Source organism: Stigmatopora nigra, chromosome 15 (assembly GCF_051989575.1).
Source record: "Stigmatopora nigra isolate UIUO_SnigA chromosome 15, RoL_Snig_1.1, whole genome shotgun sequence".
NCBI classification, from domain to species: domain Eukaryota; kingdom Metazoa; phylum Chordata; class Actinopteri; order Syngnathiformes; family Syngnathidae; genus Stigmatopora; species Stigmatopora nigra.
In genome coordinates this window covers 7,474,225-7,501,695 of record NC_135522.1, presented here as the reverse complement: position 1 = coordinate 7,501,695, position 27,471 = coordinate 7,474,225, and the positions used below count along the sequence as shown (strand labels likewise).

Sequence of the window (27,471 nt, the reverse complement as noted above, 5' to 3'; positions counted from 1 at the left end):
GCATATCTGCAGAGTCTGTAAGAAATAAGCAGTCAGCAATTACAGCAAATAGTACCTCTTGGAGGCTTCTTCTCTAATTTAAGATGTCAATCCATTTAAACTGTGAGGGCTGGCAGCAACAGAAGATATTCACTTGCTGTCAGCCCTCCCAGTTCAAATGAATAGGACATCTATTAGTGACACACTCATTTTAAATTTACAGTGGAATGACTGCATGACTATCATCATCAGCGGCACTGAAAAAGTTAATTAATACTTTATTCCTTAAATCAAGAGAAAAGCCTCTTCATTGTGGATTCTTGAAAATACGTGATGGGTTCGTGATGATTATGAACTTAATAGTAAAAATAATAATAATAAAAATAGTGGTGTTTTTTTCAAACTTGGATGCTAATACTCTCAAAAAAAGGGAAAAAGAATCTTTCTCCATATCTTTATGCAAAAATTACACCCCTCCACCAGCAATATCGATGATATGTACGTAGTGCCATCTTTTGGATGAAACGGGCAAAGGCATACGTTTGGGAGCAGCAGATAGGAATACACATATACTATACTTTTGTCAATAACACATACGTATCATTACATATACTGTATGACAGGATAATGATCTATTTATACCTATAAATTCACTATGCATTGATAACAAAAAAATCCCTTCAGATAGAAGAAAAAGTTTACAAAATGTGTTTTATTGCAATATCAATTTATTTTTTTCATCACACAATGCATACAAAACAGACATTTTGCTGCAACAAGACTTGAAGGATGTGTTACCTTCAGCATTGCAGATCAGAAGGGTGCTGGTACTTTTTAATTCACTTTTCACTCTGCAACATCTTTGATTTTTGCTGAAATAAATATTGGTTTACAGGAAAGTAAACTGATTATGGTTGGAGATATATAGTACAAATACTTTGTTTGATTTGACATATTTAAAAAGCCAATCTTAGACAGTGGCTAGTGAGATACAAAGCATCAATATTTATTGTGCAGTGAATATATCACCATATATTATACTCAGAATGATCACCTGTTAACTGTGCTGTTGTATCAATACATTACTGTATACAACTATTTTAAGGCATTTCTGCTTGCATGATGGAAAATAACATGGTGATGTGCCTGACAGAATCTTTTTTGACTGACTGATACTCTGAGCCTTCAAAATGTATTTTTTTAAATTGTAAGTTAATTGGAAAATGGTCCCTTGAACCTAAAGTATTTACACCGATGGATAGCTGAAATGCCAGCATATAGTATATGATCCAATAATACATGTCACTTTAAAAAAGTATAAAACTGTCTACACTACAAAATACCCTAGACATTTTGTTGTTGTTCTTATTGTTATTGTATTTTTTCTAATAACTATCAGCTACAGGTTGGGCCTAATTTCCATGGCAGTTTTAGAGTGATCCCATCTTTAGTAAGCCAATAAATAAAATTAAATGTGTCCAGGCAGGAGAGTCAGTGGTTTTTGCCTAAAAATATGACGTTCATTACGAGTAAAATATTTACAATATTTTACAGCTGGCGTATAAAAAGTATATTTACTGTAAATGTTGGGCAACAAAAAATGCATAAGTAAAAACAATTTTAAGTGTGCACATTGTTTTTTCTGTATTCTCCAGCAGAGAGAAACATAACTAAATATTTTTTTGTAGGAATTGTGTCTATGGAGATGTGGGATGAACCTTGATTCACATTTAACTTTAAAAATTAGTGCTCTTTTCATACAGTGTACCCTATATTGCAGGCATTTAAATAATATTTTTTAAATACAAAGTATAAACTCAGAGATGCATGCCTGCAATATTTGCATTTAACACCTATGTGTCAAGTGTCACAATTATTTTAAGATTCATAGTAACACCAGTGATCACTAAGCTTGCCATAATCGACTAATGGACAGTTGTTGTTTTTTTTTAATGTTATACATGTCAGCTTTACAGTAAACTTCAACTAACAGTGTAGCTTTGATTTGAGCATAGTGAGAAAAGATCAGAACAGATGAAAATGACTATTTAAAATGTATTCGAGTGTCTTTCCAGAAAGTTGCATAATTACGGGAGGCCATTGGATAGTTGGTAATGCGTGCCATCCACTGAACCAGAAGTCTGATCCTGCTCTGACAGCCCAAAAGTAAGAGTCTTTGGGCAAGACACTGAAGACAAAAATCCTCCAAGTGTCACAGTAGTTTATCACCATGTATGGCAGCAGCATACCAATTGTTGTGTGAATGTGTTAAGCGCTTTGGAGACTGAAGCAGTATCGACAAAGCGTAAAACCAATATGGATTGTTACCGAACATATCCTGTGCAAGAAACAGGGGTTTACTGTTAAAACACGGACGGACATTCTTTGTGGTCACAGACTGATGTGTCTCTCCGAACAAAGCACACCAGTTAAAACACATGGGCTTCACAGAATTCTAAGAATTTTATATAAAAAAAAACAAAGTAGAAATACACCAAAAAAGGTCTTGAAAAAGAAAGTGGATGTTCAGAACTTTCGCTACAGCTACTGCAAAGAGAAAGTCTTATGAAAAAGTCTTGCCTATCGGTTCCCTGGAATATTGGGGCTTTGATGTGAAAGGGATTTGTTTAGTGTGTGGATAAAAATTCGATACCAGGAGTCTAGACCTGTGTGGAATAAGAGCGGTGCAGTGTCGCGTAGCCCCTGGTTGGATGTGCAGCACATTGAGGAGAGTGCTGTTCGGGCTGGTCTAGACTTCGCTGGAAATGGAGCGAGACAGTATGAGGACGTCGGGTTTGTTGGGGAACCGATAGGGCTGATGGTCATGTGATCTCAGTGAACGGAGACCTCGGTGAAGTCTGCAGGGGAAAGAGAGGAGTGAGAAAGAGGAGAGGGTGGGGGGGAGGCGAAGAGAAGGATAATCAAGAGATGCACATGGATGCAGGGGTGAGAGAGAGAGTGGCTTTGTTGGTTGTGCTCATTTACATGTACAAAACAGAAATAGGAAAACAAATTAAGAGGCTGGTGAGGAATAAGAGAGTAAAGGAAAGGATATGAGAGCGAAATAGACTTAAAGGTGGTTAGAATGGTTGAACAAAGGTGTTGTAAAGGGGAGGGGGTGAGTAAAGTGCTGGATTCTGGATGAGTGAGGGACAAAGGGAGTAGATTTAGAGGGAAGGGGCAAGGTGGGAGACACAGGAAAATAGGCAATCAGGTGAGGGTCAAAACAGGTGACAGACTACACAGGGCGCAAGACATTTTCCAAACACAGTGGCTATGTATTTACATCATTAGTACATAGGTAAGTATTTTTATGATTACAACAGCCACTGTACTTGCATTGCAAGAACAAATAGGACATGTACTTTTATGTCATCAATGCAATAGTAATTTTATTTAAGTAGATTTTTTTCTAGTACTTTTCCTACCTTTTGCAGAAATAGCCCTGTCCAAACAAACCATCAAATTCTGTTCCATTGTTTTGTTCAAATGTAACCAAAGCACATTTCACACCACTAGAACAAATCCCCGCTGTTCTCTTATCAACTGCCAGTGTACAGATATGAAGGATTCATCTGTTATTATTGTTAGTGGCACAGTTGGGACTTCATTCACGCACATGTGCTTAGTTGTTTTGGAGGAGAAAGGAGGAAAGAGGATTTGGGTATAAGAAAAGGAGTGTTTATCACATAGTCTAAGGCATACTGTGTGTAGGTGTGTGTGTGTGTGTGTGTGCATGCAAACATACCCCGGGCCTTACCTGAGGGCCACTTAACTTTTCTACTGGACTCTCTACACAGGGCAGCGTCACCATGGGCATACCCATTGTTGACTCGTGGCACTGGGGTAGTTGTACAGAAGGCCGAGACTGCATTTGCTGGAAATTGTTAATCACACAAGTCACCTAGAAAAAGTGATGGAGAGATGTTATTGTCTCGTTGCGATTGACAATGATAGACATCCATTTTCCACATACATGGGGATGCCTTCAAAGGCTAGTTTGACAACATAGAATGTCTATGAATGTAGAACTTATGTGTAAATACTTTAAACAATGAAAAAGGTCCTGTCGTTATGATAATCAACTTTCCATTCTTACCAGAAAAACAGCAATAGCTCCCCCAGCGAAGAAGCCCGCCAGCACATCAGCCCAGTGGTTGCGATATTCAGCCACCCTGACTACGCCTACGATCATTGCCAGACACAGCAAGGTGAAGCTGACGGTAGGCTTTGTCAGACGTGTACCTTTGGTCTTGAACACCAGCGTCACATACATCTGTAGAAAAGAATGTGAGAGAGCACACACAGTGGGTAACAGAAAAGCCAGGGACACCCATGTAATTGGCCAATTGTATTTGTTAAAGAACACCACAATTTCCTTCTTTATGTCCATTTTTTTTCCCCAAGAGAATGCATGAACCTACCACTGTGTACACTGCAGAGTAGACACAGAGCGCTGCGTCCTTGGACGGGAAAGATTTACGAGCAGACATGACAATGTGAGGATTCCCAGTACATGCCCGGCCCTCTGTGATGTACAGCGTGTTGGATTGGCAGCCCAGCTTTGTGTAGTTTGGTCGGCATGCTGAGAGGAAGTGAGGAGTCTGGTTTCCTGTCACCACCTGCCCAGCATTGGCGAAGATGCTTGTAGTGAATAGACCAAATGCATAGACACCTGGATTGAGAGAAACAGAGGAAATTTATGAAGCAACCACTGACCTCATTGAAGGCAAGGCTTCTAATAATGTCATAATTTGTGGAAATTTCAAGCCATTTTTACCAGTTGACCATTTTATACATATAATTGCGACTGGAAGATTATATCATAGCAAAGATAGCAATTCATATTTATTTTTGACTTTCTGTGTATCATGTGTATAAAACAGATACTCTGTGAACAAAATAATTTAAGACTTATTTGATCTAAAATATGTGGAGACAAATTGAATTGAGGAGAGAGTGAAATGACTCACACTTTGAGTTAAAACAGGTGATAACAAGCTTTGCCTCTCAAAATAGCATTAACACATTATTATCAGTTTAGGTGTGAAATTGTAACAGAAATATTCACCACAGATAAATCGGCATTGCATGCTAATTTCCCAATGCAGTGTGATGTTAAAATGACTTCCACATGTTAAGCAAACATAGGATAGGTGGCAAAATCGGAAATATCAGCGGCCAAATGACAGTTCATTTTAGTCTATTTTTAATAAAATTTGTCTCACCTAAGAAACGTATCATGCGTCTCAGTAAGGGGTTGAAATAGCAGCAATCTGCAGTGACTATGGTCTTCTCCTGCGTTCCCTCTGCTTTTGTGAAGAAAGCACATAACTCTCCAACAAGAATCTGTAAAAATATGCAAAAAAAAGTGTAAAAAATTAGTCAAATGTTTAAATCATTGTACAGATTTCTTCCCAGCACTAAAAAAATATTATAAATTTAATTATCTATTGCCTGGTTAGCGGTTTGTATCTAACAGTGTTCGTAATAGTCCAACAAAGGATGGAGAAATTGCATTTAAAAAGCATAAGTAAGGTAAAGCACAATGATTTTTATTCTTATTATTATAATATCGTGCAACATAAAATCTTAAAATAACACTATCCATTAAAATGCTACAATACAGTGTCTTTAATGTGATGTGGTGTTTTAATTTTGTATAACAGATCATTTATCTTCTAAATGTATAAAAACTGAAAACTTTGGTTACGAAAATGAATTACATTGACCTCAACTCACCTTTTTCCTAACTGCTGTAATTGACAAAAATGAACATGAGAAGTAATCAAGATTCTTTTGTCTTCATCAATTTGAAAGGTTAGAAAGCCATAAAAGATGGTGCACCTTATTATAATATAGTTCTCATTTGAAACAGCAGTAGATTAACAAATGATTGGTATAAGCACGCATGTTCTTCTCTGTCCAATCACTCTGATCACTGCCTAATTTGCTGAGTTCATGCAGGGACTGACTTGGTGTACTAAGAAATTGCAACATAGAATGATTACTAATTTTATTCTGTGTATAAAAATCATCTATAAATTAATGCTTGTTATCCTTCTAATTTATCGGCACACATTAAAAGTAACAAAGCTAGTATTTCCACCAAGCACTGTGAAGTTCTTAATATACAATAAGGATTAACTGCAATGATGGATAGTAAAGTTCATTCGTACCAGACTGTTTCTATAACCGGGAGTTAGAATTCAGTGATTTAACTTGCTGCTATGGACCACAAAACGGTCTGTCAGCTCATGGAAAGAGTACTGTAGATATAAGTAATGTGCAATGACCTAGATCAAGGGGACAGAAAGCCCCAAGAGCAGGGAATCACTTTGAAGGACCCTAAAAGGGCTTATAAAAGAGTCCACTATTAGATTCATATGCAAGCATGGATGCTGTGATTTTGCTTATTTATCTGTACAATTTTTTCATCATTGTCCATACACACACAGGCATATCTGCTTGACATGCTTGGCCCCATACAGTTTACCAATCTGGTCTCTATAGCTATAGCAGCACATAAGAAACAAACTGACCCTTGATTGGGTACACATTTAACTCATTGGGTGCTTGACATCCAATCAATTTTGGCTCAGAAGGTTGAGTGAAAGAATGAAATGGATATTTATCATTGTCAATGGCAGGAATTATTCAAATGCTACAAAATATAATAATGAATTAATGAATTCCGCATCACAGTTCTGAAGTCTATTTTTTAAATTACAGACTCACTTTGGGTAAGAGACTTAATGTGCCTCAAAGTTTTATTTCTCTACTTTAACATTTTCTTATTTGATGAGCATGCACTTACTGGTTTTGCTTGTCTCACACTTATAAATAAGTAAAACTCTTACCGTGAGAGTTGGAATTGCTGTAACAAGGGAGTAGATGAGAATAGGTGGAATCTTGCTGGAGTTTTCTGGTCCTGGGTATGGCTTGGAGAAGGTTTTATCATAGCAGAAGAACCCTTGGATATGCACGGGAAAGGTGTCTGTGAACTCGAAGTAGTAAGCCAGCAGAACCATCCCAGCCATGATCACAAGCTGGAAATAAAACATTATCACTCTAGTTGGATTAGAGAGGAAAATAGGAGAGTGGAGAGGAGGGACAGATGGGGAAGGGGGCGCGGGTGGCGGATGAGGGGTGTGGGGGTTACTCCATTTTCAAACCCCTATGATTCATTGGAAAATAACAGTAGTAGATTATAGTAAAACAAAACATGGTATTTTACCAGAAATTGTAATGAATATTACTCATGACTTCCATCTCTCATAGTTGACCTGTAATTGCATGCATTGTACCCAATTGTGATTGCAGGGTGACTTCAGTTGGATCCTTGCGGTCATTTGTGTTTTATTTAATTTTTTTTAGAAACCTCTTTTAAATTTGGTGCATAGTAGACTCATAATAAGGTCATATCAATGTACAAATAGCAAATGTGTGGTGATGTTGTTGCAGCTAACTCCGACATTCTATTATAGAGACTGTGTTGATCTGGTGCTCTGTATTCTTTTAACAGGGTTGCTATCTTTGTGTTCTTCGCACTGACAAAAAAATAAAATAAAAAAACACCCACTCACTCCTTTCCATTGCCAGTACATACACAAAACCTGCCTACGCATATTATACTCCTACTTCTATACTCCCAAATAAGTGTAGTTCCTCTGTATCTTTTACTACGGTTTATTAAATACACTGTTTTGTCACAAAACATCTTTTTTATAGAAAGATACCAATCACAGAGATTTAGGTTGCATTGCATGAAGAAGATACTGACAGGCAGTCAGATCAAATTAGAGGTTCCCAGCAGGAGATAGACATCATCATTGGCCTGCACTGGAGATTGATTTGTCACTTCAAATAATATGAAAGGCTTCCTGGAGTCAGACAATGACCAGCTTGGGTACAGGCCAGGAAAACTTTTTTTCCACTGGCATTTCTATTCATTGCATGATTTGCTTAGAAGGATTTAAATCATTTTAAAATGATTAAAATAGACCATTGTAAGGCAACATTTATTAGATTAAAATGTTTGATGAATTTTCAATGACATTCAGTTTCATATTGCACTAACAATATTTTTTGTAAGGTGTTTCATGTAGTTGTGCGAGAGTGGGCTTCTATCGTGTACCAGCAGTGTCATCTAGTGGCGCAATTATTCTCATATTTTTCCATAAGTGGCAGAAACATCAATTTCATAATGAAGGCAAGGGCAAAATGAAGGCAACAAACAGAAAAAAAAGATGCCTTAATATATAACGCTGATAGCAAAAGTTGAGACTTATAAATAGGGCGCAGCAGATGAGAGGTCTCAACAAAAAGGAATAGGGGATGCAATTGTTTCCATGGTAACTGTTGATGAGGTCTGGGGCAAACGAAACAGGCCAGTTTTTTCGAAACGCAAAATAATACAACAACACAGATAAAACAAGCATTGTCTATGTTTAGTTCAATAATTTTCTAAATGATCACTTCAGACCTTCATGTGACCAACATACCTATGCTATCATTTTTTGGGGATTTTTTTTTGCTTGGGTTTTGTCAACCAAGGATGTTTACGCTTTTTGGACATTTTCCAACTCCAATTTCTGTTTATCCCAATATGTATGAGTCATGTATCTGCGTAATAATAGACTCGAAAAACTCTCCCCAGACATAGACACACATAGACACACTTGCACATGGGCACGGGAATTGACTCAGTCTTGAGGGCTGAGTGGGAGGCAAATGGCAGAGTAGTCTAATAGAGTCTACAGAGTATTATCATATTACGTATTATAGCCAAAGGGGACCTGTGTTTCTTTTGCTCACAAGTGCTGCCAAATTGGTGGTGACATTGTATCTCTCTCTCTCCTTCGAGAACAGATGTTTCAGTAAAAGCAAGTATAGAAAAGTATTGGTCATCCACCCAGGATCGCATGCAAAGGCAAGATGTTCAAAGGAGACCCGATTAAAGATTTCAGGTTGTTACATTTCGTTAGAGGCCACCTGATGATGTGGTAATTCACTTGACTGACTTCCAGGCGGGCAGTGTAGGATAGATTTCCATTCGGTGGCTGTGTTTGTGAGTGCAAGTGGTTGTGTGTCTCTGTGCCCTAAGACTGACAGGCAACCAGTTTAGCATGTAGTCGCCTGAAGCCAGCTGGGATTGGCTCCAGCAAGCCATGACCCTGTCAAGGTTAAGTAACAACTGATCCACCATTGTTCAGCATTGTGGTAAATGAATAAATGAATACATTTGGGTATAACATGTCAGCAAAACCATATATTGTTGTTTCTTATGCCAGATAATACAGAAAATAAATTGTAGATTTTTTTTAGTTCGTGCTTTTTGTTTGGCTCTATAAATAGGATGTTTTTATTTTAACTTAAGTACTTTGTGTGCCTCTTTCTATTCTTCTTGTATTTTTTGCCACACTGCACAAAAAAAGCTTAACCCCAACACATACACAGACACACATATTCAACATCTAAAACAAATATAAGAAGAAAGTCACTTATTTAGATGCTTGTAATTGTCATTTATACCTACAAATAAGAAAAATGGGAATACAATGGAATACATTCATAATTGCGTAGACAGCATTCACAAGGAAAAACACAACCATACAACAAAAAAAGACGTCACAAACACTGCTTTAATCTGAATGTTAAACTGTCACGACACCAAGAATAAAATATAACTGGGTAACCATTGTTGATTAGTGTAACACTGTAAGATGTGGGTAAAGTAACTTCAAACCCAACCTGGCTACCAAAAGTGTCTAGTAGTATAACAATGAAACTCCATGAATCAAGTCTACAAATAAGCTGAGAAACACTTTATACTCCACAGAAGTACAGCGGCTACTTAAAACACCTCAAATACCTCCAGTGTATCATCAAGCGAAATGTGAGGTAAGAATGAAATTGTTTACTGAGCTTTCCCAAACTCCACAGTCCATCCTGAAATAGTTAACTCACTGGGATTGCAGATGAGAAATATTTTCTAAAAGTGGTTTTACCTGGTGACAGAGCTAGTAATTGCAAAGAGGGATACATATGCCAGCCATGACAAACACACATAGTCAGTGACGTTGACAATTCCATGTTTTGAATAAGTGAACCGTATCTTACCTCAACAAACAGGAAACAGGGGACAATAGAGCTGCTGCTCTTCACACTTGGCTTTTCCTCTGTTGCCATTTCACCTTTCTTGTCTCACAAACACCTCGTCTGCAACTCAGAAACATTAAAAATAAATTAGTCCAGCAGCTATATTGGGGACGAGAGAGTGAGATTTTTAATTTTACTTATACAGTTAGGTTTATGGACAAAAAAATATATGCATATCATCAAGTCCACATGTTTTCCATCATTATGAGCATTAAAATGTCTTTTGAAAATCTTGCCTCACTGTTAACAATGAGGGAGTATCAAGCAGAGGTGAGTGGTTATGTGCTTTTTGGTTGGTTTCTTTATTCGAATGTTATCCCTGCACTGTGGGACAGAAAAGGCCTGCAGGATGAATAAGGCATGACGCCAAGCTTTTAGTTGCCCTTAGAACAATGCTTTGTGCAAAACAAGACTGCTTTTGGGGAGTACATTAAGAATCAATGTGTATGTGCAGAGCATGCATGCGTGTGTAAATGAACAAGATATCCAGTGGGCAACAATAGAAAAAAAATAGTGGGAAGAATTCCTTATTCCATTTTATTTCTACAACAATCAAAAACTTCAGTATATGTATCTCCTAGAGACAAGAGATCAGTGTTTTATTTTTAATTGGACTGGTAAATGCTGTAGGAGGTGACACAAAGAACATGTCTCTTTCAATGTGGGCCAATGGATGAGAGGGTACAGGGATGTGTTGGTGGCAGCAGATGTGCTTTGGGAAAAACTCCTTCAGGTGCCAGAGATGAGTAGGAGAAGCTTTGATCATCTAAAAGTTATATGGTGTTGTGGGACGCTGACAATTGGGCAAGCGTGGGATTGGTTTTCGCTTGCAGTATGTTTGCGATTGCGAATGGTTGTTTGTCTCTGTATGCCCTACGGCTGACTGGCAACCAGTCTAGGGTGTAGTCTACTTTTTGCCAAAAGACAGGTGGGTTAGGCTCTAATAAACCATGCAAGGATGTGTAGTAAGTATGTTGAATAAATGGATTTATTTTTTAATCTATTGTCATTTAACAACCATAATTTAGATGCAACTGACAAAGTAATTATTTAAAAATGTGTACGTGTCTTGCAGTGAAAATGAATTGGACGTCTAGCGTCAATGAGAAGTAGCGGAGTTTAATATTTAAGTGAGTTAACCAACATATGGTCCTCTGAAACAAACATTAACTAAAATTTGAAAAATAAAATAGAAAAAACACCAACACATTAACAGTTCTCCAATTTCATTTCTGCTCTTTGGTTGCTATTTTGGGGGTTCTATTTAGTAGCTAAAAAGTAATTTCAATTCAGAGGAGAAGGATAAAGAGAATAAGCATTCTTAATGAGAAAAGGCAAAACACAGAGAGTGTAGTTGATGCAAATACATGCACACATTTCCTGAGTTGCTCCAAGGACTCCAGTCAAAGCATAGAGATGAGGGCAGGCATGTACCCTCTATCTAGTTTTGCAGCCTATCACCATGCCCCAGGAAACATACAGTACATCTGAGTAAAGTAAAAGTAATTTTAGCAAACATTGCCCTCATTTCCATCCATGCAACATAGTGCACATCTCATTTTGAGCATGAATCTCAATCATGCAACAGTAACAAGAGATAAGATGCAGTGAGGCAGCATTAAAGTGCCAACTGTCAGTCAGTCATTCTTCTGTTTCAGTGCACTTCATTGCAAGCAATGCCACAACCTGAATAAACATTCAAGAAAGTCCTCAGGAGTATGTGACACCTTATCTGCTTAACATCTCTTGACATCATAGTGTTTTTTTTCTCACCTTGGGATTTAACACAAAATTAATATCTTGGCTCTATAGCAGTCATCTTAATATAGCACTGTTAATTTAACAGTATATTCACTTATTTTCTTTGTTGAGAGTATAGTTTACTGCACATGAATATGTTTATATTTCCAAGGTAATCTTATGTGTCAAACAATACCACTTTAATATTGTGTTAGTCTTTTATTATTGAAGTGATTGAAGTAAATCCTCTGATTTACTACCAAAACAAAAGTGTGATACCTTAACTGGGTAATTGTTATCGACACTAAAAGACATCCCCACATTTTCAAATAGGAGGGTTGGCACCCAGTGAACAAACGTTCAAAAGGATTAGATGTCCACTCATGATAAACTCATTATGGACATGTATCATCCTCAGTGAAACTGCAATAATGAATAGGATCAAAACACTTATACAATTTGACATTGTTTGGGGAGTAGTATTGCAAATTTCTGTATAGTAAAGAGATACACCTCCCAATGCATGCATCCACAGGCAGATTTAATAATTACAAAATGAACCCTGTAACAAACAAATCTTCTAGTTAGTCATTTTAAGTGATAAATCCAAATACATATGTAAAACACTCCCTACCAATGCACACACAGATTCCATATCTCAAGCACCAGAGCATAATGGCAGTTAAGATCTCCCTCTTCATGAAATAGGGAATCCTGCCATCCATCCATGCAGTCATCCCCCTTCCTCCCACCTTCTCTCTACTTACCTCGGATACCTCGTTGCTGGGCTAACGGTTGCCGTTGCGCCAAATTCCTATGCAGTGACCATATCTTATCAGGTGTCGATGATGTAAAAGTGCTGTGACAAATCTCTCTCCCTGTCCTCTGTTTCTTGCCCCCCTCCTAGTCCAATCAGACGAAGAGAAGGAGGCGTTCAGCAGCCTCTGAAAGCTTGCACGTTCACGCTAAAACACTCACAGTCCAAACACTTGCCATGAGTAATGACTTAACTGGCTGAAATAACCTCCTATGCAATATTTGCTCTGGTGCGGCTACTTGCACATAGGGAAGCCGACAGTGGGAAAGCATGCCTGTGAATGAGTCTAACCGTGAAACAGCGAGAGAAGAGAAGAGAGGGAGGGGATGCACTATATGTGTCAGCTCATTTGTATTCAGAGCTTGTGTTCCCTCTCTACTCTCCTTGTCTTCCACTGTCCATCTCCCCTCCCTCCATTCTTGCACACTCGGCCTTTTACGTGCTCCTCTTACGTTCTTTCCCTTGCCTCCTAGAATGTCATGAGAAACCAAGAGGACACGACCCTGCCTCAAATGTTAGAGCAAAGTAGGGGGGCTACAGACCAGGGAAGAAGCAAGAGCCTATAAAAGATTTTTTCTTTCACCTAGGGCTGTGCTGCCGTTTCCTTCTATCTGAGATTATAGACGACTATTGATCTTTAGACGACATGTAAGGATGGTTGTTGCCCCCCGTGATCGGTTGGTAACCAGTCCAGAGTGTACCCCACCTACTGCCCGTAGTCAACGATCCTCATGAGGATGAGCGGTACAGAAGATGAATGAAAATAAAAATTCTAAGCATCTGCTGCAGTACAGATGAACACTTATTGAGTCACACGCTTGGGTGTACAGACGAATCAGGAGGTCGACCTTAAGCTTATCTGGTTTATTTTGTGTTGGTAGTGCCTTCTATCATAAAAATTAAATTACCTCCGAGACAGTAGTAGCCGCAAAGCAACTCAGATAATGTTTTATGAAAAAGTGCACAGTGCATTAGGATAGTGCACCCTATACAACTGAAGTTAGATTTGTGTGTGTCTTTTTGTAATAATTCAGCAAGGGGTAGGCTCCAGCACCCTCCATGACACTTGTGAGGATAAGCAGTTCAGAAAATGAATGGGTTAAAGTTATGAATGAATTAATGTATGTCCAATTCATTTCGGCTCGGAGGGTAATTTTACTAATTTATGTCTTTGCTGCTTAAGCTTAATTGACCTGACAGTCGGAATTAATCCTCATAGTCCAATTGAGTTGGACATTGGTTGGCATCAAGGGCACTAAAAAGGAGGTACAAAAGGAGGTTTATTTTTATTTACTGCTTTTGGCAATTGTGGTTACATTTTTATTTCATGTTGACATGAAAGAAAATGTGATATGACTGCAGCCTCGTGTTAGCTCAACATTTATTTGGCTTTCCAATGGGTGGCCTCTCCTTAAGACCATTTATTTACTCTGCTAAATTCTCAATAGTCGGTTAAATGAGATGTACACGCTAGAGATGGAGCGAAAAGTGGTAATCTATAAATGGGGAAAGAAATGAACCAATTGGAGTTAAACGTATAGTGGAAGGAAAGTAATCATCCTTGTGCAAATGTGAATCCATGCACAAATAAATACATTCAAAGCAAACCCGATATAGATGGATGCCTTCCTTTACGATTGTCGCATACCGCCACTGGAAATATCTCATTTTAATTATTCACATCATTGATTTAGTGCCAGTGCAAAATCAGAAGGGCACTCATGCAAGATTTGATATTAGACACTATCATCAAACCCATTATGTAACTTTTTAATAACACATCATTACTTTAGGTGAAATAACTGTGCAGTCATGGCAACATATTATACATAACCAATCTCAAGAGGCCACATCACTGCATGACTGCAATATGAAGCCCATCACCATAAACACAATGTACACACACACACAGACACACACATGTGGAAACCCTCTCAACTGAAAGCAAAGCGCTTAACAATGCAACCCCCACTAGACCATTTTTCCTGTCTTGTATCGTTATGCCGTTCCAAGCTGTTACATCAATGTATTAACTCATTGGATGTGTTTCTTGGCAATAGACAATCAATCTATTTTACCTGGAAACAAAGGCGGCGAATGAACATTGTTCAATACATATACTATGAATATATTTTTTTATTAATAAATACAATCATGAATAATTTGGATATTAGAAAAAAATAGTTAATTTAAAAATACATTTAAAAGCATGTGTGCTTTGGAACAAAAATACTACACTTAAATCATATTTTATATCTATCCACATTTGAGATGAAAACTAACACACAAACAATACTCTTTTGAGACACTGATTCCTGTTGTGTTATGAACATTTTTTCACTTGGTGTGAGTAAATGTCCTCTGACAAATGTGGGCGAGGGACTCCAATAGTCAAAATGAAATAGTAGAATGTGATAGCAGGTGTTTCTCTATTTTATAATGATTGAAAAAATGAATTCCTTCTCATGTGATTTCTTTTCTTGAGTCACAATTTGCTAATATTCCCATTTTCAGGGGTTCCACTGATACTCAATCTTGTTGGTCTGAAATAAAACCTTCAGGCTGAAGGAAATGATGCATGTTATTGTGAACACACCAGATGGGGTCCTGAAGCAGGGAAGAGCAATGTCGTCATAATGAGATGTTAATAAATTCAAGCTCATGGTACAGCATAGGATTGAAACACATTTCAATGGATGATAGTGACAGGTAACAAACCTGCTTTAAAAAGCAAGTTAGATTTTTCAAAATAGGCAGGCATGCCCTTTCTATTCTACAATGTATTCCTATCATATCCTTTCTTATGAGTAAAAACGGAGAACCTATATGTTGGTTGATAGCAGATGTCCAACCATGTGGCTGTTTTCAGAAAGGATTGCAATAAAATCTCGCATTCTGGTTTAAATAGCGTTTATAACTGTGATAAATCTGCAATAATTCTTAATGGAAATTTCAATAATACTCCTTGAATTTCATACTTCGTAGTTAAGGTTTCTAAAAGGAAAATCTCTATCCATAATCTAAATCTTCACAGCACACTGAGACTGTGACAATGATCCGAGCATTGAAAGTGGTGCCTTGGGCATCTGAAATTTACTGTAGTACACCCACATGCTGAAGCGGGACGGCTCATTAGTTGGAACAACCAGGGAGTGGGGGGAGATGATGAAAAGAATAGGAGAGAGACACTGGGACTAATTTGATCTCCATTCAAATACCCAAATTATTAAGGAGTAAATTTTCCAGCGAATTGGCAGCTATTGATAAAGTTAAAAGGTCCAATTAATGTATTGCAGTTGGTACATCGTTCATCATTCAATCAGAAATTGAGAGTGCATCTGTGTCTTATGGGGGATGCTTCGAGATCATTTGAGAGGAAAAATGAGCACAAGTGCATTCCACATATTGCATGCAACAGTACACAATTTCATGTTGCACAGATTTATTCCTTGAGGAGATATGCTATGAAGACATGGGAAGAGTTAAAGACTGCCAGCTAGTCATTGCTTCCTTCTAATTAACAAGTGTTTGACAAAGCTTCTGTGACAAACAAGACGAAGAGGCTCATAGAAGCCATCTGTAGCAAACCTCGTATACTGACGTTTTGATGCTGATTTGACTCAACGATGAAGTTACACTCACATCCTGCTTCATTCAAGCCTGAATACTCACGCTAACTTTGCATCTCAATCTGTCTGTTGCAACTCTACTGCAAATAATCAGACTAACATTTCGAAGAGGCCCGAGATGAAAAGGAAATGCAATATTCAGAAGAAAAAAAAAACAAGCAATACCTGTGTAAGCATGATGTGCAAGGTCAGACTGATTGTTCACCTGTACAGTAGACTGACACTTAACTTATTGATGCTGCTAGTAGATGTCTAATCCATTTAAAGTGAGAAGAAGGCAGCAATTGAACAGTCATTCGCTGGATACCGGAGTGAGCTGAGATGGTTTCCAGCACCTCCCGCGACCCTAATGAGGATAAAGCGGTTCAGAAAAGGAAATGATAGGAAATCTAACATAATACATGCATTTAACAATTCAGGCAAATACACTGTATTAAATATATAGATGTATTCCTTCTCTTGTTTCAAATATTTGATTAAATGTTTTTATTTTTTAAAGTGGGATTATTTATTTACAGAATAAAATCACCAGACATCATCAGGCAGTTCAGAAAATGAATGAATATCTGACAATCAAAAACTATAGTAACAATTCATGTCAGGCAACTAAATATGTTGTGTACAATGTTCAGTATTAAAACTTATAACAAACTCTGGGTCACTACTGTGAAAACAGGTGCAGCTGAGTGGATCAGACGTTTTATTGCCTGAATGGCATGAAGACCATTCAGTATGCAAGTTTTCCATGGAAAGAATGTGCTCAATATCCATGTACAGATTCACGGCAGAAGCAACAAAAAGAGGCCTAAACCACTAGTCACACCGTATATTTCAAATGCTTAAAATACTTAGTAAAAAGATTAATCATTTGACTCTGGAGGAATATGCCAAAAATAAGTTCAAAGTCATTGGCTGTTATTGACAGACATACAATCATGTGGATGTTTTGATCCTTATGCTGTGAATTTAAATTAAAGTTTGATAGACATCCAATCTGTTCGAACTAGAATGCTGTTCAGTCACTGCCTGACCTCCCAGTTCTAATATATTGCACATCTACTAGTGATTAACTCATTCACAGAAAGCATATTTACAGCTCACATTATCAGTGCAGATAGCAACAGTGAAAGCACGCGTAGTATTTCCCGTGTCATTGAACTATTTCCATCGGCATCTGTGCACTCTGCCAGATATATCTGCCCACTATAATCTATCAGTTTGTACTGTAAATATATCCCCCAACCCCCCGTCTGCTTCATTTCATAACTTATGCAAAAGAAGTCTTGGCTTTTAAAGGGGTGTTCCCATAGTAAGGCTAAACACTGGCTTTGGCCCACCATCCTGACTACAACCATCTCGTATGAATACCAATTTTTTTCAGAATGTTTGATGATACGTAAAATTTTAATGTAGTTTTTATTCAAGCAGCCATTTACAGGAATTATAAACTGAGGGGTAAGTCTTTATAGCTCTACTTGAAAGTACATTGTTGGATATTTGTTCAAATGTTAAAAGATTATTTGTTTGTATGGTAGTTGTTCGGTAGTGACAGTCATCCGACTGACAATCAAATCTTACGGTTGACTTATTTCAGTTGACTCTCGATAGATATTGTATTATTTTATTTAATGGTGGTGTTTTTTTTGCTCAGAATGGAAAAATAAGCATTTAAAATGTACCTAAAATAGGCAAAGAGTGAAGTTTCACAGTTTAATTTCTTGTTACTGTATTATTCTTAAGGTACAGTAATTGAAAATTGCGGAAAGGGTGGAACAAAACTTGTTTTTCTTGCCATGCAAATGAATAACTCTCCATCTAATGTTAAATTAAAATTCTAATTTTTCCAAAACATCCATATTACTATGGTGGAGTAAGAGTTATGTTGATTTGAAGATATTTAAATTGAATATGAATTTCCAAGTATGACATAAATGGGAAAAGAAAAGTTTTATAACATGAATGCAAAAAATTAGCCCTAAGATATTGGGATCAATTTACTAAAAATCAAATGAAAACAAATGACTGTATTGCATCATGAGTGGAATGAATTATTATGAATTACATTTAGTGTGGTGTTGGATTTCCAGTTAGTTTGTCCTCATCTTCACATGGTCACAGTTTAATTTGAACAGTGTTGCTTCGGTATGCCATGTTATATTTGAAGACTCTTACTAAGCTGGACTGCCTAATAGTCAACACCACACTCAAATGTCTAGGGTGGGGCCCTTTTGAAACTCATTCCAACCTCTGTTCACTCCCATTGGTAGAGTATATTTAGTTCTATGGCATGTTGGACTAATGCCACCTTACATTCAAGACAGTCCTTAACTCTTTCACTACCAATGTCAATGATAGATATGCAATTTGCCATTGAACAAAATAGCTATCATTTATGCATTCATGTTCTGTATTGCTAATCCTCAAAAGGGTCTCAGAGATGAGTGGTATGAAAGATGAATGAATGAAAGAAAATGATTAAGTATGAACAATGTTTTATTACAACATGACTTTAATTTCATTTCATTTTGTATTTTAAGCCTCCAAAGAACAAGAGTTATCATTAATCGAATCAACTTCCATCCCTTCTTCTATTTATAAATAGGCCTGCCTCCATTATTTCTAGGCTGATAATAATTTACCATAACTAAGTCTTTTCCTGAAGAATGGAAATTTAAACTAAGGTGACAGAATGGAGTCACAGCTAGGAAGCAGTTACACTTCATTTGGGGTGATATCACTTATGCATTCTACCTATGCATGGCAGCAGACCATTTGCGAATAACACAAGTACATTAGCTTAAGGTTATAAAAATCCAGAAAGGAATAAATTCCACAACACTTAAATATTATTGTGAACATAAAATGACCAGCTAGTGTAAAAGTAATGGAAAACAACGTTTTAATTCGATAATTGTATACAATTACCGCATGCTTTAATTAAACCATTCAAGGCAGACTTAGAACAAATAGTAATATTCTCATTGATTTACCATATGGAGTGATGCCAATTTATCATAGATGATAATATCAAATAACTACTTGCAATGGACTAAAGAAATCAACCATTTTGACCATCAATGTTTTTTCATAGGTTTGACCCTTCCACACTTAAATTTAAACATATACTTAATTTTCTTTCCAAAAGAATAGACCCCTACTTCTCCTAAATGTGAGATTGCTGAGGCTTGAATGATGAACCACATTAAAGTGCTGCTCCATAGTCTGTATTATTGTTTGACACTTTGAATGTGACTATATAATGATAAAAAAAATATTATTTTGTTTTCAGAAAAGTGTTTGAAAGCATATACTCCGTTTGAATGGCACAAAGGATGTTTCAAGAAAGTGGGAAAGATGGCCGCTCAGGTTAGACGGGATGTCCCAACACCACAAATATGATTAACTGGTATATCCCTGAGACACAAAGTCAATGTCAATTTTTTTGTATTGCAGTGTTAGGAATGTTAACAGTTCAGGTTGAAAGGGACCCCAAGACGGGAGCTGCAGTGGTGAAGTCTATTGCCCCCATGTCCAAACCAGTCAGTGAGTCCCTGGCCACCACTGTCTTTGACGACGGTAGGAGAAGCATCCATGCCGTCTCAGAGTTAGGCCTTCGTCCTTCAACTGAAGAGCTTGGGCAGATTTTGAACATTGTTGATGACGTTGGGATGCAAGTCATGCTAGATGAGGTCACGGTCACTCCAAATGTAACAGGCCTCCAGCTTGATCATGCAGAAGCCGACAGTGTTCCAGTCAAAAAAATACAGGCTTCTGTCAATCCATCTATGTCTAAAGAGAACCATCTGCCATTACAAAGCCCCAGAGCTCCAAACTCTGACGCTAACCTGACGAAAGAGGTCAGCAGTGCCAATATGAGGTTTGAAAATGATACAAATATAATGGTGGTTAGTGACACATCAGGAAAAGAGGTGACTATGGTGGATCAAGATTTGAAGGAAAGCCCAGTTACGCTTATGTTCCTAGGCTACACTGATTCAACAACTACTCAAGAAGACCCAAACATGCTCACTGCTGAGAGAGTGATCATCTCCCAGGATGGAGAAGAACACAGTGTAGCAGATCAAGAAGTGGGAAAAGAAAGTCCAAGTGATATGCAATGTAATATTTCACTGGAGAAAAATGTTCAAACACCTCCAGAAAATGCTGATAAGAAGTCCTCCTCACCTGCTATTGAGGATGGTAAAAGCCCTTCCAAACACAAAACCTGTCAGTGCTGCTCTGTCATGTAAAAAATGACTTCATTTGATAAATCTTGTGATTTCTGATGTAAAACTGCATCATTGAGGCCCAGTTCACTCAATTGACACACTTTTTCTGACCATCTGTTCCTTCCTGACTATTTTTAAATGCACATCATTTTGGCACCATAGTGCTGTTAGTTTACACTGTAACTGCGAAGAAAGGCAGCTTCACTGAGTTCTATATTTTTTAAAGCACTTTCTCCCCCTGGAGGTGAAATGCAAGCAATCCAACAGGCATGTTCACACTCATCAGTCAACAACTGATACATTTTGGTTTAGATTGTTTGTATTATTTGTAAGCAAATAAATGTATTACATTGTGTTGGAAGGGAAGAAAATGAAGAAAGGATCTAACACAAATCTCATGTAAGTAAAGGTTAAAGGTCACATTGTTAACTGTCACTGTATATGAATATAAATGAAGGCATGTCTTTTGGCAGTTAGTAAAATAAAACTTACATGTATATTAACCTTTTAAAGGACAATGATCACGAAAGCGGTGTCAATAGCAGCCTATTCGGTAATCTAAAAATGGCATTCATCTTTGATGAACAAAAAGATGACAAAGGTAAAATCATAATTAGCATTCTACCCTGTTAACATTTCAATAAGTTTATAATTGGATGACTCATTAAACATGTCCTGTCTTTAGGAGACATTTTGCTTATGACCAGCGTTTATGAGTCATGACTCACCTTAACTAGAACATAGTAAGTAGATTCCTTCAATTATCATCTGCTTCAATCTTATTTCCACTGATCCAACTGATATTCTTTAATCATGTGGTTACCTTAAAATAATCATAATATTCTCCTAACCTTTTATGAATGTTGAATGTCAATAATGAACATTGTGTTGTAATATAATAAAACTACAGTACTAGCAATACAATACTTTTCAGGGTAACTGACTATCACACAGTAGAAATCTCAGCAGCAGATTTTATCCCATAAAATGAAGTCTTGGGAAGATTTATAGAATAATAAAAATAATATTCAGCATCCAAATCAGGTGGATATCATAAACAGGTTAAGCTCAGTGAATGTCCTGCCACTAAAGATGTTAATACTTACGTTGATAATCCTCAACTACAGCGTGTTCATAAAGCTCTTTTCAATACAGGTGTAAATATAGACTCATAGATTTAAACCTGTGCTTCAGTAAAAGAGATTACTTTGCAATACAATTATACCACAACTCTATAGTACTATACTCTAGCAGTGCAATGGATGTTCACTTGTGTCGTACTTAGACTGACGTTTCAAGTTTTAAGAACACTTGGAAGCAACACCACTAATTTGTTTCATATTGTTGTGATAGACAATAAAGTGTAGGTCTTATGTCTATCTAACAATGACATTTTCTCTTTGAAATGGGTCCAATAATGCAAGGAGAAAGCAACAAGTTACATGTGACTCTACTGTGACCCTTGTGTTTGATACGCGTGACGACAGAGCCTAAAACTAATCCCATCAGCTTAGACTGGCATCGTAGAGAAAGGAAGTCAATGGCAGTACACAAAGAGATTGTGGAAGTGTCACTAGGTACAACACAGATTTCTGAGAAAACTTATTTCCAAATGCTGATTACCGAAAAAACAACGTTCCATTAGGAGGAACAAAACAAGAAGAAGAGCAGTTCAAAGCTGGGGGAAATCTGATGACAACATACTTTCGAACAAATAGCTTCATTTAGTTCTGCGGACAAGTTTGACAATAAGGCACATTTGGACAAGGTAGGAGTGAAATTAAAAAGGGACATTTACAATAGCTTTTTGGTGGAAAATGCTATAAAATTAATATCATGCAAAATTTTTATTTAACAGACATCTTCAAGGACAATGAAAACATGACTGATCGCATACCTGATGAACCAAAAGCCAAGAGACAAACAGAAATAAAAAACATTGTAGCAAATGTTGACGTTGACTCAATGCGTTGCTTGATGGAGAGCAACAAAAGCAGTTGTGAGATACAAATTTGTAAAAAGGCTTTAAGTAAAGCGGAATCTACTTCTTCCGATATGAAACGGAATAAGAAGGGAAAAGAAAGAAACGACGATGAATTTTGGAAAATAACTTCTGATATTCTTCAAGGTGAGCATCTACTTCACCGGCTGCAACTGGTGCAACAACACCAAGAAGCAGATATGCACCCCTGTCAGGAAGGTGACCATGAGAAGAAATGTTTCAGGTTGCTGACTGAAGATTTGGAAACAAGAAAAGGAGGCCAGTCAAGTGAAGATGACGCCATACATTCTGACAAAAGAAAGATAAATCCATTAGAGAAAGAAATCATTGATGAAAAAATAAGTGGGAAAGCGATGCCGGCACAGTCTGAGCATGATATGACCAAAAAAAAAGCAGACATATTTTGTGAGACTCCAGGTGTCAGGGAGTGCACAGATTGGATTCCGATCAATTTCGATGAAACCATTTGCAATGTAAATTCCTTTCCATCCTCCTGTCACCGCCACTCTGTCACAGAGACCACTATGGAGAGGCGGATACATGAGGATACTCAAGGTAAACCGAACCTACAGAGAGCTGCAGGCATTTTAAACTTGGCGGATGATCCAGACATACTGGAGATCCCTTTTAATACCAACATCGAGTTTGAACTGCATGCTACAAAAACATTTGCAGGCCAAGACTATGATTGTTTGCTCTTGAAACAGAAAATGTCACAAGACACAAATCTGCAAAGTCAGAAAAGTCCAGGATCAACAGAAAACAAAGACATCCAAAAGGGTTTCAAGGAAGCAGACAGCCATCAGTTAAAGGAGAGAAAATTATTGTTTGAAGCTTTTCAACAGGATAACTCACAAGGTCCAACCAGACTAAGGAAATCCCTTCTTACATCAACCACAAATCAAGTTTACCCCACAGTGCTAGAACGCACTCGTAGCCTTGATATATTTTCAATCTTAGAGAAGCAGAAAAGTTGTGAAAACCTGCACACAAAGATGCCAAGTGGTGGTTCACGAGATAAAAGAGGATTATCTCCATACGCAAAGCAGGAGAAAAATGTACGCCTTTACAGAAGTTCAGACTCTGTAGGCTCCACACAAGTAACGGAAAATACCAGCTCAGTCGAGATGGACAAGGTAAAACTGGAAGATCCTCTACTTAAACAAAACCCTTTCTTCAAGCTGCGTCCGGCATTGGGTCTTAAGCCAGAAGTTGAGAAGGAAATTCGGGAAGCTGAAGAAAGAGAAGATGAGCTTCGCAGACAAAGGAGTACCATATACGGAGATAAGCGACAGAGTACAAAGGAGGTTGACAAGCACCCCAATAGTACTTCAACTCACATTCCAGGTAAGATATATGTGTTAGGCAAATTATATAAATGTTTAACCTTTTTGGCTGACTTTGTCTAATTGTCAGGATGTTTAGAGTTAAGGGGGGAAATAACTTAAAACTTGATAATATTGATTGAGGCAGAGGATCCCCTCCACATAGATTTCATATTTTTTAAAATGAAGCCATTTTTCATGGTTGTGAAAAATGTATTAACACGTTAAGTGTCACTTTGAAGTTTATTTCTTTACACATCTTGACCTTTGTTCCCTGTCTGGCACCTTGAATGAATGACCTTTTCTTTTGGCATCGCCGTGGGTTATTCATGGAACAGGATCATCCACTAGTGTCAAACCTATCACAAGGAGTTAAGAAAGGTAAAAGGCAAAAAACTAATAAAAAAAACAACTACTCATTTGAATTATAGAGTTTATTACTTTTTAAAGTTCCGACCTTTCAAAGATATTTCTTATATATTAACCCAATAAGGGTGTTTAGATTTAATCTGTATAGTTTGTGTGAGTTGCTGTTACATGACGGCAGCAGGAGGTCCCTAAGACACAACAGTACTATACAGCCAGAATGTGTGTGTGTGTGTGTGTGTTGTTTGTATTTTTAGCTTCGAATACCATTAACGTGTGGGTTGGTTCAAGGTTAAAATGACCAAACAAACAACCTGTGACCAAAATGTCATATGTTTACGACTGGGATAAAATTAGACCACAATAGCAATATGCAAATGCTTATTTTACTCAAATATCATGTACTGACAAGTTTGAAAAATATGACAATTTTGAAATTAAAGTGTTCTATTAAAAAATAAAAGTGCAATCAATTATTTAGATGTGCGTGCCTACAGATGGTTACAATATACATAATAGCCAAACTCTAATAATATTTTCACTCTCAATTGATAAGCCTTTATAGATAAAAAAAAAATAAAACATTGTGACTGTTAGGGGCAATAATTACTGAATACCCATGCTTCATTGCAGCCAAGTTTTTTTGTACATGAATGGCAGAGAACGTTCTAAAAAAAAAAGCTCCTAAAGAATAAATTGCAAAAGTCAATTTGCGAATGTAAGCAAATCATTTAATTTCTTTGTCTATGTCTTTAGAAGAAAAGCAACAGTTGCGAAGCAAACTGGAACGAGTCTGGCCACCTCCGTGCAGCAAAGACCATCTTAAATCAGAACAGACTCAGGTAATCATATAATGTGTTAAAGTGACACCTTTCTAAATGTGATTTTTTATTAAATACAATAAAACACAGATTAGAGTTTGTCATTGTTTAAACAAATAAATAGAAGATTTTAGAAAAGTCTGAACTGTTCATTGTTGTTGTTTTTTAGCTGACCTTATAAATAGGTCCGTGATAAATGCATTTACTCTGTGACTCTCTGGATTAGTTTGTTGTCTTGCCTTGTCAGCACTCACAACAGACTTAACTCATAGCTCATTAGCTTCTATTGACAGCATAGATAGAACAACAGATGACAGCAATTGAACATGGTGATCGCCCTACTTCAACCCTACTAGACATACATTCATTTAAATTATCAACAGAAGGACAAATGACCCACTTGATTAGACACCTACCATTGTCCCCGGCACTGAAAGATTTAAAGTCTTTCTAATATAATTCATTTTTCCAATGCTTACCTGAATGTAATGTCATTGAATCTCTCCAATTTGAATCATGTCCACAGGGGCCAAGTGTGCAGAGAGCAGGAAGTCAAAGGTCTCATCTGTGGCAACGCTGGGAGTTTGGTCAGATCAATGGACAGCATTCAGAAAAAGAGGACTGACGCCTGCCATGTCAAATATCAAATTGCTAATACCTATGGGTGCAATATCAGTTGTTAGTTCCATTTTTTTTAAAAATGTGCCCCTAAAACTACATTCTATTTTACTTTACTGAAGCCATGATGTTTAATTCTTGCCATTGGATCTATTTTCTTGCTCTCTTGCAGCAGCTAAAAATGCAATAAAAACAAAACAAGGCCTTAATAAAAACAACAAAAAACACTCAATTCTCTCCACTGAATGCTGTGTCATCTACAGGATACAAGAAGAAAATACCTGGAATGCTTTTAAAATTATTCACTCACCCCTACTCATTATATTGATTGATTTACTTTTAAATTCTGGGTATGGCTCTTAAGGAATAATATTTGAAAACAAATTGTTTATGGCTCTCTCTGTCAAAAAGGTTCCTGACCTCTGTTTTAGAATATTCTAGAAACATGAACTTCTAAATTTGGAGCATTTTATTTACTTACCACGTGAGGGCAGTACGACTTTAACTTTTAGCAGCAGCCAATATTTATGACCTTGAAGACTGCTATTTTGTGAACATACTATATATGAACAAACCAAAAACAACGTTTTTGATCCACATGAGTGGGGTCTGAATTAAATTTTATATGGCAGACAAAAGAAACTTTTTGGCATTGCCTAATCTAAGAAATTTAAAGAAGGTTGTTATTGCAAACATATGATGGAGATAACTTATGCAATGTGCAGTCAGACAGCGGAAGCAGAACTGTACACTTATGCAACCTAGGTAAATTGTCTAATGATGAGTCATTTCATGAAAAAAAAGAACAGGGCATCATGTACACTGCTTAAGAGAACATCTGTAACATTTTGTGCAATGTTGTGGGTGGTACTTTCCTCCAAATTTGTCAAACTGAGTCACTATGCAAGGATATTCATAAACATGAGGGCAGGATAGGAATCCACATGAAAAGAAAAACATGAATATTTACTTCAGCTTGTGGTTTCAGACTGCTGTTTATGTACCAGATATTTGCTCTGTTAATGGCAGGCAATATCTAAAATAAATCAAATAAAAAAGACAAGAAATCATATTGATATGCATGATTATGTTAAATGGCTAATTTTACATCATATTTTTATATTATGGCAGAAGTGGTTGGGCCCATTTTGTGTTATTTTAATCCTTTTAAATTTGAAGAAAACCACTGTTGGGAAATGTATCAGAGACTCTATATAAGGGTCATGCGCAAGGGGTGTATTTTTGCTGTGCATGAAAATTGGTGCGACACCTTTTGGGATTTTTAATTGATTGTGCATTTGATAAAAAATAAAACAAGTAGTTTAAAAGTGTTAGAATCAGTTTTTCCTAAAACGGAATGTACAGTCATCTGGAAATGTATCTAAATTCCCTGCTGTGATGTTAAACAAGATGATCTCTATGAATTTATTTTTGTCAAGGTAGGCTATCAATGCACAAAGGTTAGCTATGGATATTATATTGCCTAATGTTCTAGTATAAAAAAGCGCTTGCAAAATCATCCATTGACAAGATAGGGATCATATTATACAATACAATGGGGACTGGGTGTAAAATGCTGTTACCGATTCTACTGTGTTATTATTCTTATTGAGGTTTCATTTAACTGTGCACATTGTTTTTCTTTTCTTCAGATAAGTTGATATTTTACCTATATGTTTATTTGGTATTGTTCCATTGTATTGTATCTATATATCATCTGTGATTCCTATTTTAGTGCCAAGCCATTGTATCTTGAAATTAAAGGCCACTATTTCCTAGAATGA

General features: G+C 37.0%; 3 protein-coding genes across 8 annotated transcripts; 2 read left to right on the top strand and 1 right to left on the bottom strand.

Annotated features, from left to right (window-relative positions):
* Positions 1-689: 689 nt before the first annotated feature.
* plppr2a (phospholipid phosphatase related 2a) lies at positions 690-26,085 on the bottom strand. 3 transcript variants are annotated; one of them, XM_077734307.1, is made up of 10 exons: positions 25,998-26,085; positions 25,549-25,862; positions 16,492-16,672; positions 10,102-10,200; positions 6,840-7,028; positions 5,208-5,328; positions 4,404-4,654; positions 4,079-4,255; positions 3,740-3,883; positions 690-3,116 (listed from the first exon to the last, which is right to left on the bottom strand). In XM_077734307.1, the coding sequence occupies exons 4-10, from the start codon at positions 10,168-10,170 to the stop codon at positions 3,060-3,062; spliced, it is 1,008 nt and encodes a 335-aa protein (XP_077590433.1). In that variant the 5' UTR covers positions 10,171-10,200; positions 16,492-16,672; positions 25,549-25,862; positions 25,998-26,085; the 3' UTR covers positions 690-3,059. The 3 variants fall into 3 exon arrangements, with proteins under 3 accessions (XP_077590433.1, XP_077590432.1, XP_077590434.1); XM_077734306.1 differs by lacking the exons at positions 16,492-16,672; positions 25,549-25,862; positions 25,998-26,085 and adding an exon at positions 12,648-12,983; XM_077734308.1 differs by lacking the exons at positions 16,492-16,672; positions 25,549-25,862; positions 25,998-26,085 and adding an exon at positions 12,648-12,983 and having other exon boundaries at positions 690-2,837.
* LOC144208454 (uncharacterized) lies at positions 9,648-21,271 on the top strand. 3 transcript variants are annotated; one of them, XM_077734312.1, is made up of 4 exons: positions 9,648-9,882; positions 19,616-19,692; positions 19,780-20,203; positions 20,311-20,333. In XM_077734312.1, the coding sequence occupies exons 2-4, from the start codon at positions 19,647-19,649 to the stop codon at positions 20,318-20,320; spliced, it is 480 nt and encodes a 159-aa protein (XP_077590438.1). In that variant the 5' UTR covers positions 9,648-9,882; positions 19,616-19,646; the 3' UTR covers positions 20,321-20,333. The 3 variants fall into 3 exon arrangements, with proteins under 3 accessions (XP_077590438.1, XP_077590436.1, XP_077590437.1); XM_077734310.1 differs by having other exon boundaries at positions 19,780-21,271; XM_077734311.1 differs by lacking the exon at positions 9,648-9,882 and adding an exon at positions 17,646-17,781 and having other exon boundaries at positions 19,780-21,271.
* Positions 22,089-27,471, top strand: LOC144208451 (uncharacterized). 2 transcript variants are annotated; one of them, XM_077734304.1, is made up of 4 exons: positions 22,089-22,323; positions 22,414-23,904; positions 25,005-25,090; positions 25,596-27,471. In XM_077734304.1, the coding sequence occupies exons 2-4, from the start codon at positions 22,437-22,439 to the stop codon at positions 25,692-25,694; spliced, it is 1,653 nt and encodes a 550-aa protein (XP_077590430.1). In that variant the 5' UTR covers positions 22,089-22,323; positions 22,414-22,436; the 3' UTR covers positions 25,695-27,471. The 2 variants fall into 2 exon arrangements, with proteins under 2 accessions (XP_077590430.1, XP_077590431.1); XM_077734305.1 differs by lacking the exons at positions 25,005-25,090; positions 25,596-27,471 and adding an exon at positions 24,221-24,291.

Coding starts and splice junctions, on each gene's coding strand:
- plppr2a (XM_077734307.1), bottom strand. CDS start 10,170: ATGGCAACAGAGGAAAAGCCAAGTGTGAAGAGCAGCAGCTCTATTGTC. Junction 4,256..4,403: donor ACTCTGCAGTGTACACAGTG/GTAGGTTCATGC, acceptor TCTTTTCTACAG/ATGTATGTGACGCTGGTGTT. Junction 3,884..4,078: donor GAGCTATTGCTGTTTTTCTG/GTAAGAATGGAA, acceptor CACTTTTTCTAG/GTGACTTGTGTGATTAACAA.
- LOC144208454 (XM_077734310.1), top strand. CDS start 19,647: ATGGCACAAAGGATGTTTCAAGAAAGTGGGAAAGATGGCCGCTCAG. Junction 19,693..19,779: donor TGGGAAAGATGGCCGCTCAG/GTTAGACGGGAT, acceptor TTTGTATTGCAG/TGTTAGGAATGTTAACAGTT.
- LOC144208451 (XM_077734304.1), top strand. CDS start 22,437: ATGACTGATCGCATACCTGATGAACCAAAAGCCAAGAGACAAACAGAA. Junction 23,905..25,004: donor TACTTCAACTCACATTCCAG/GTAAGATATATG, acceptor CTATGTCTTTAG/AAGAAAAGCAACAGTTGCGA. Junction 25,091..25,595: donor TTAAATCAGAACAGACTCAG/GTAATCATATAA, acceptor TCATGTCCACAG/GGGCCAAGTGTGCAGAGAGC.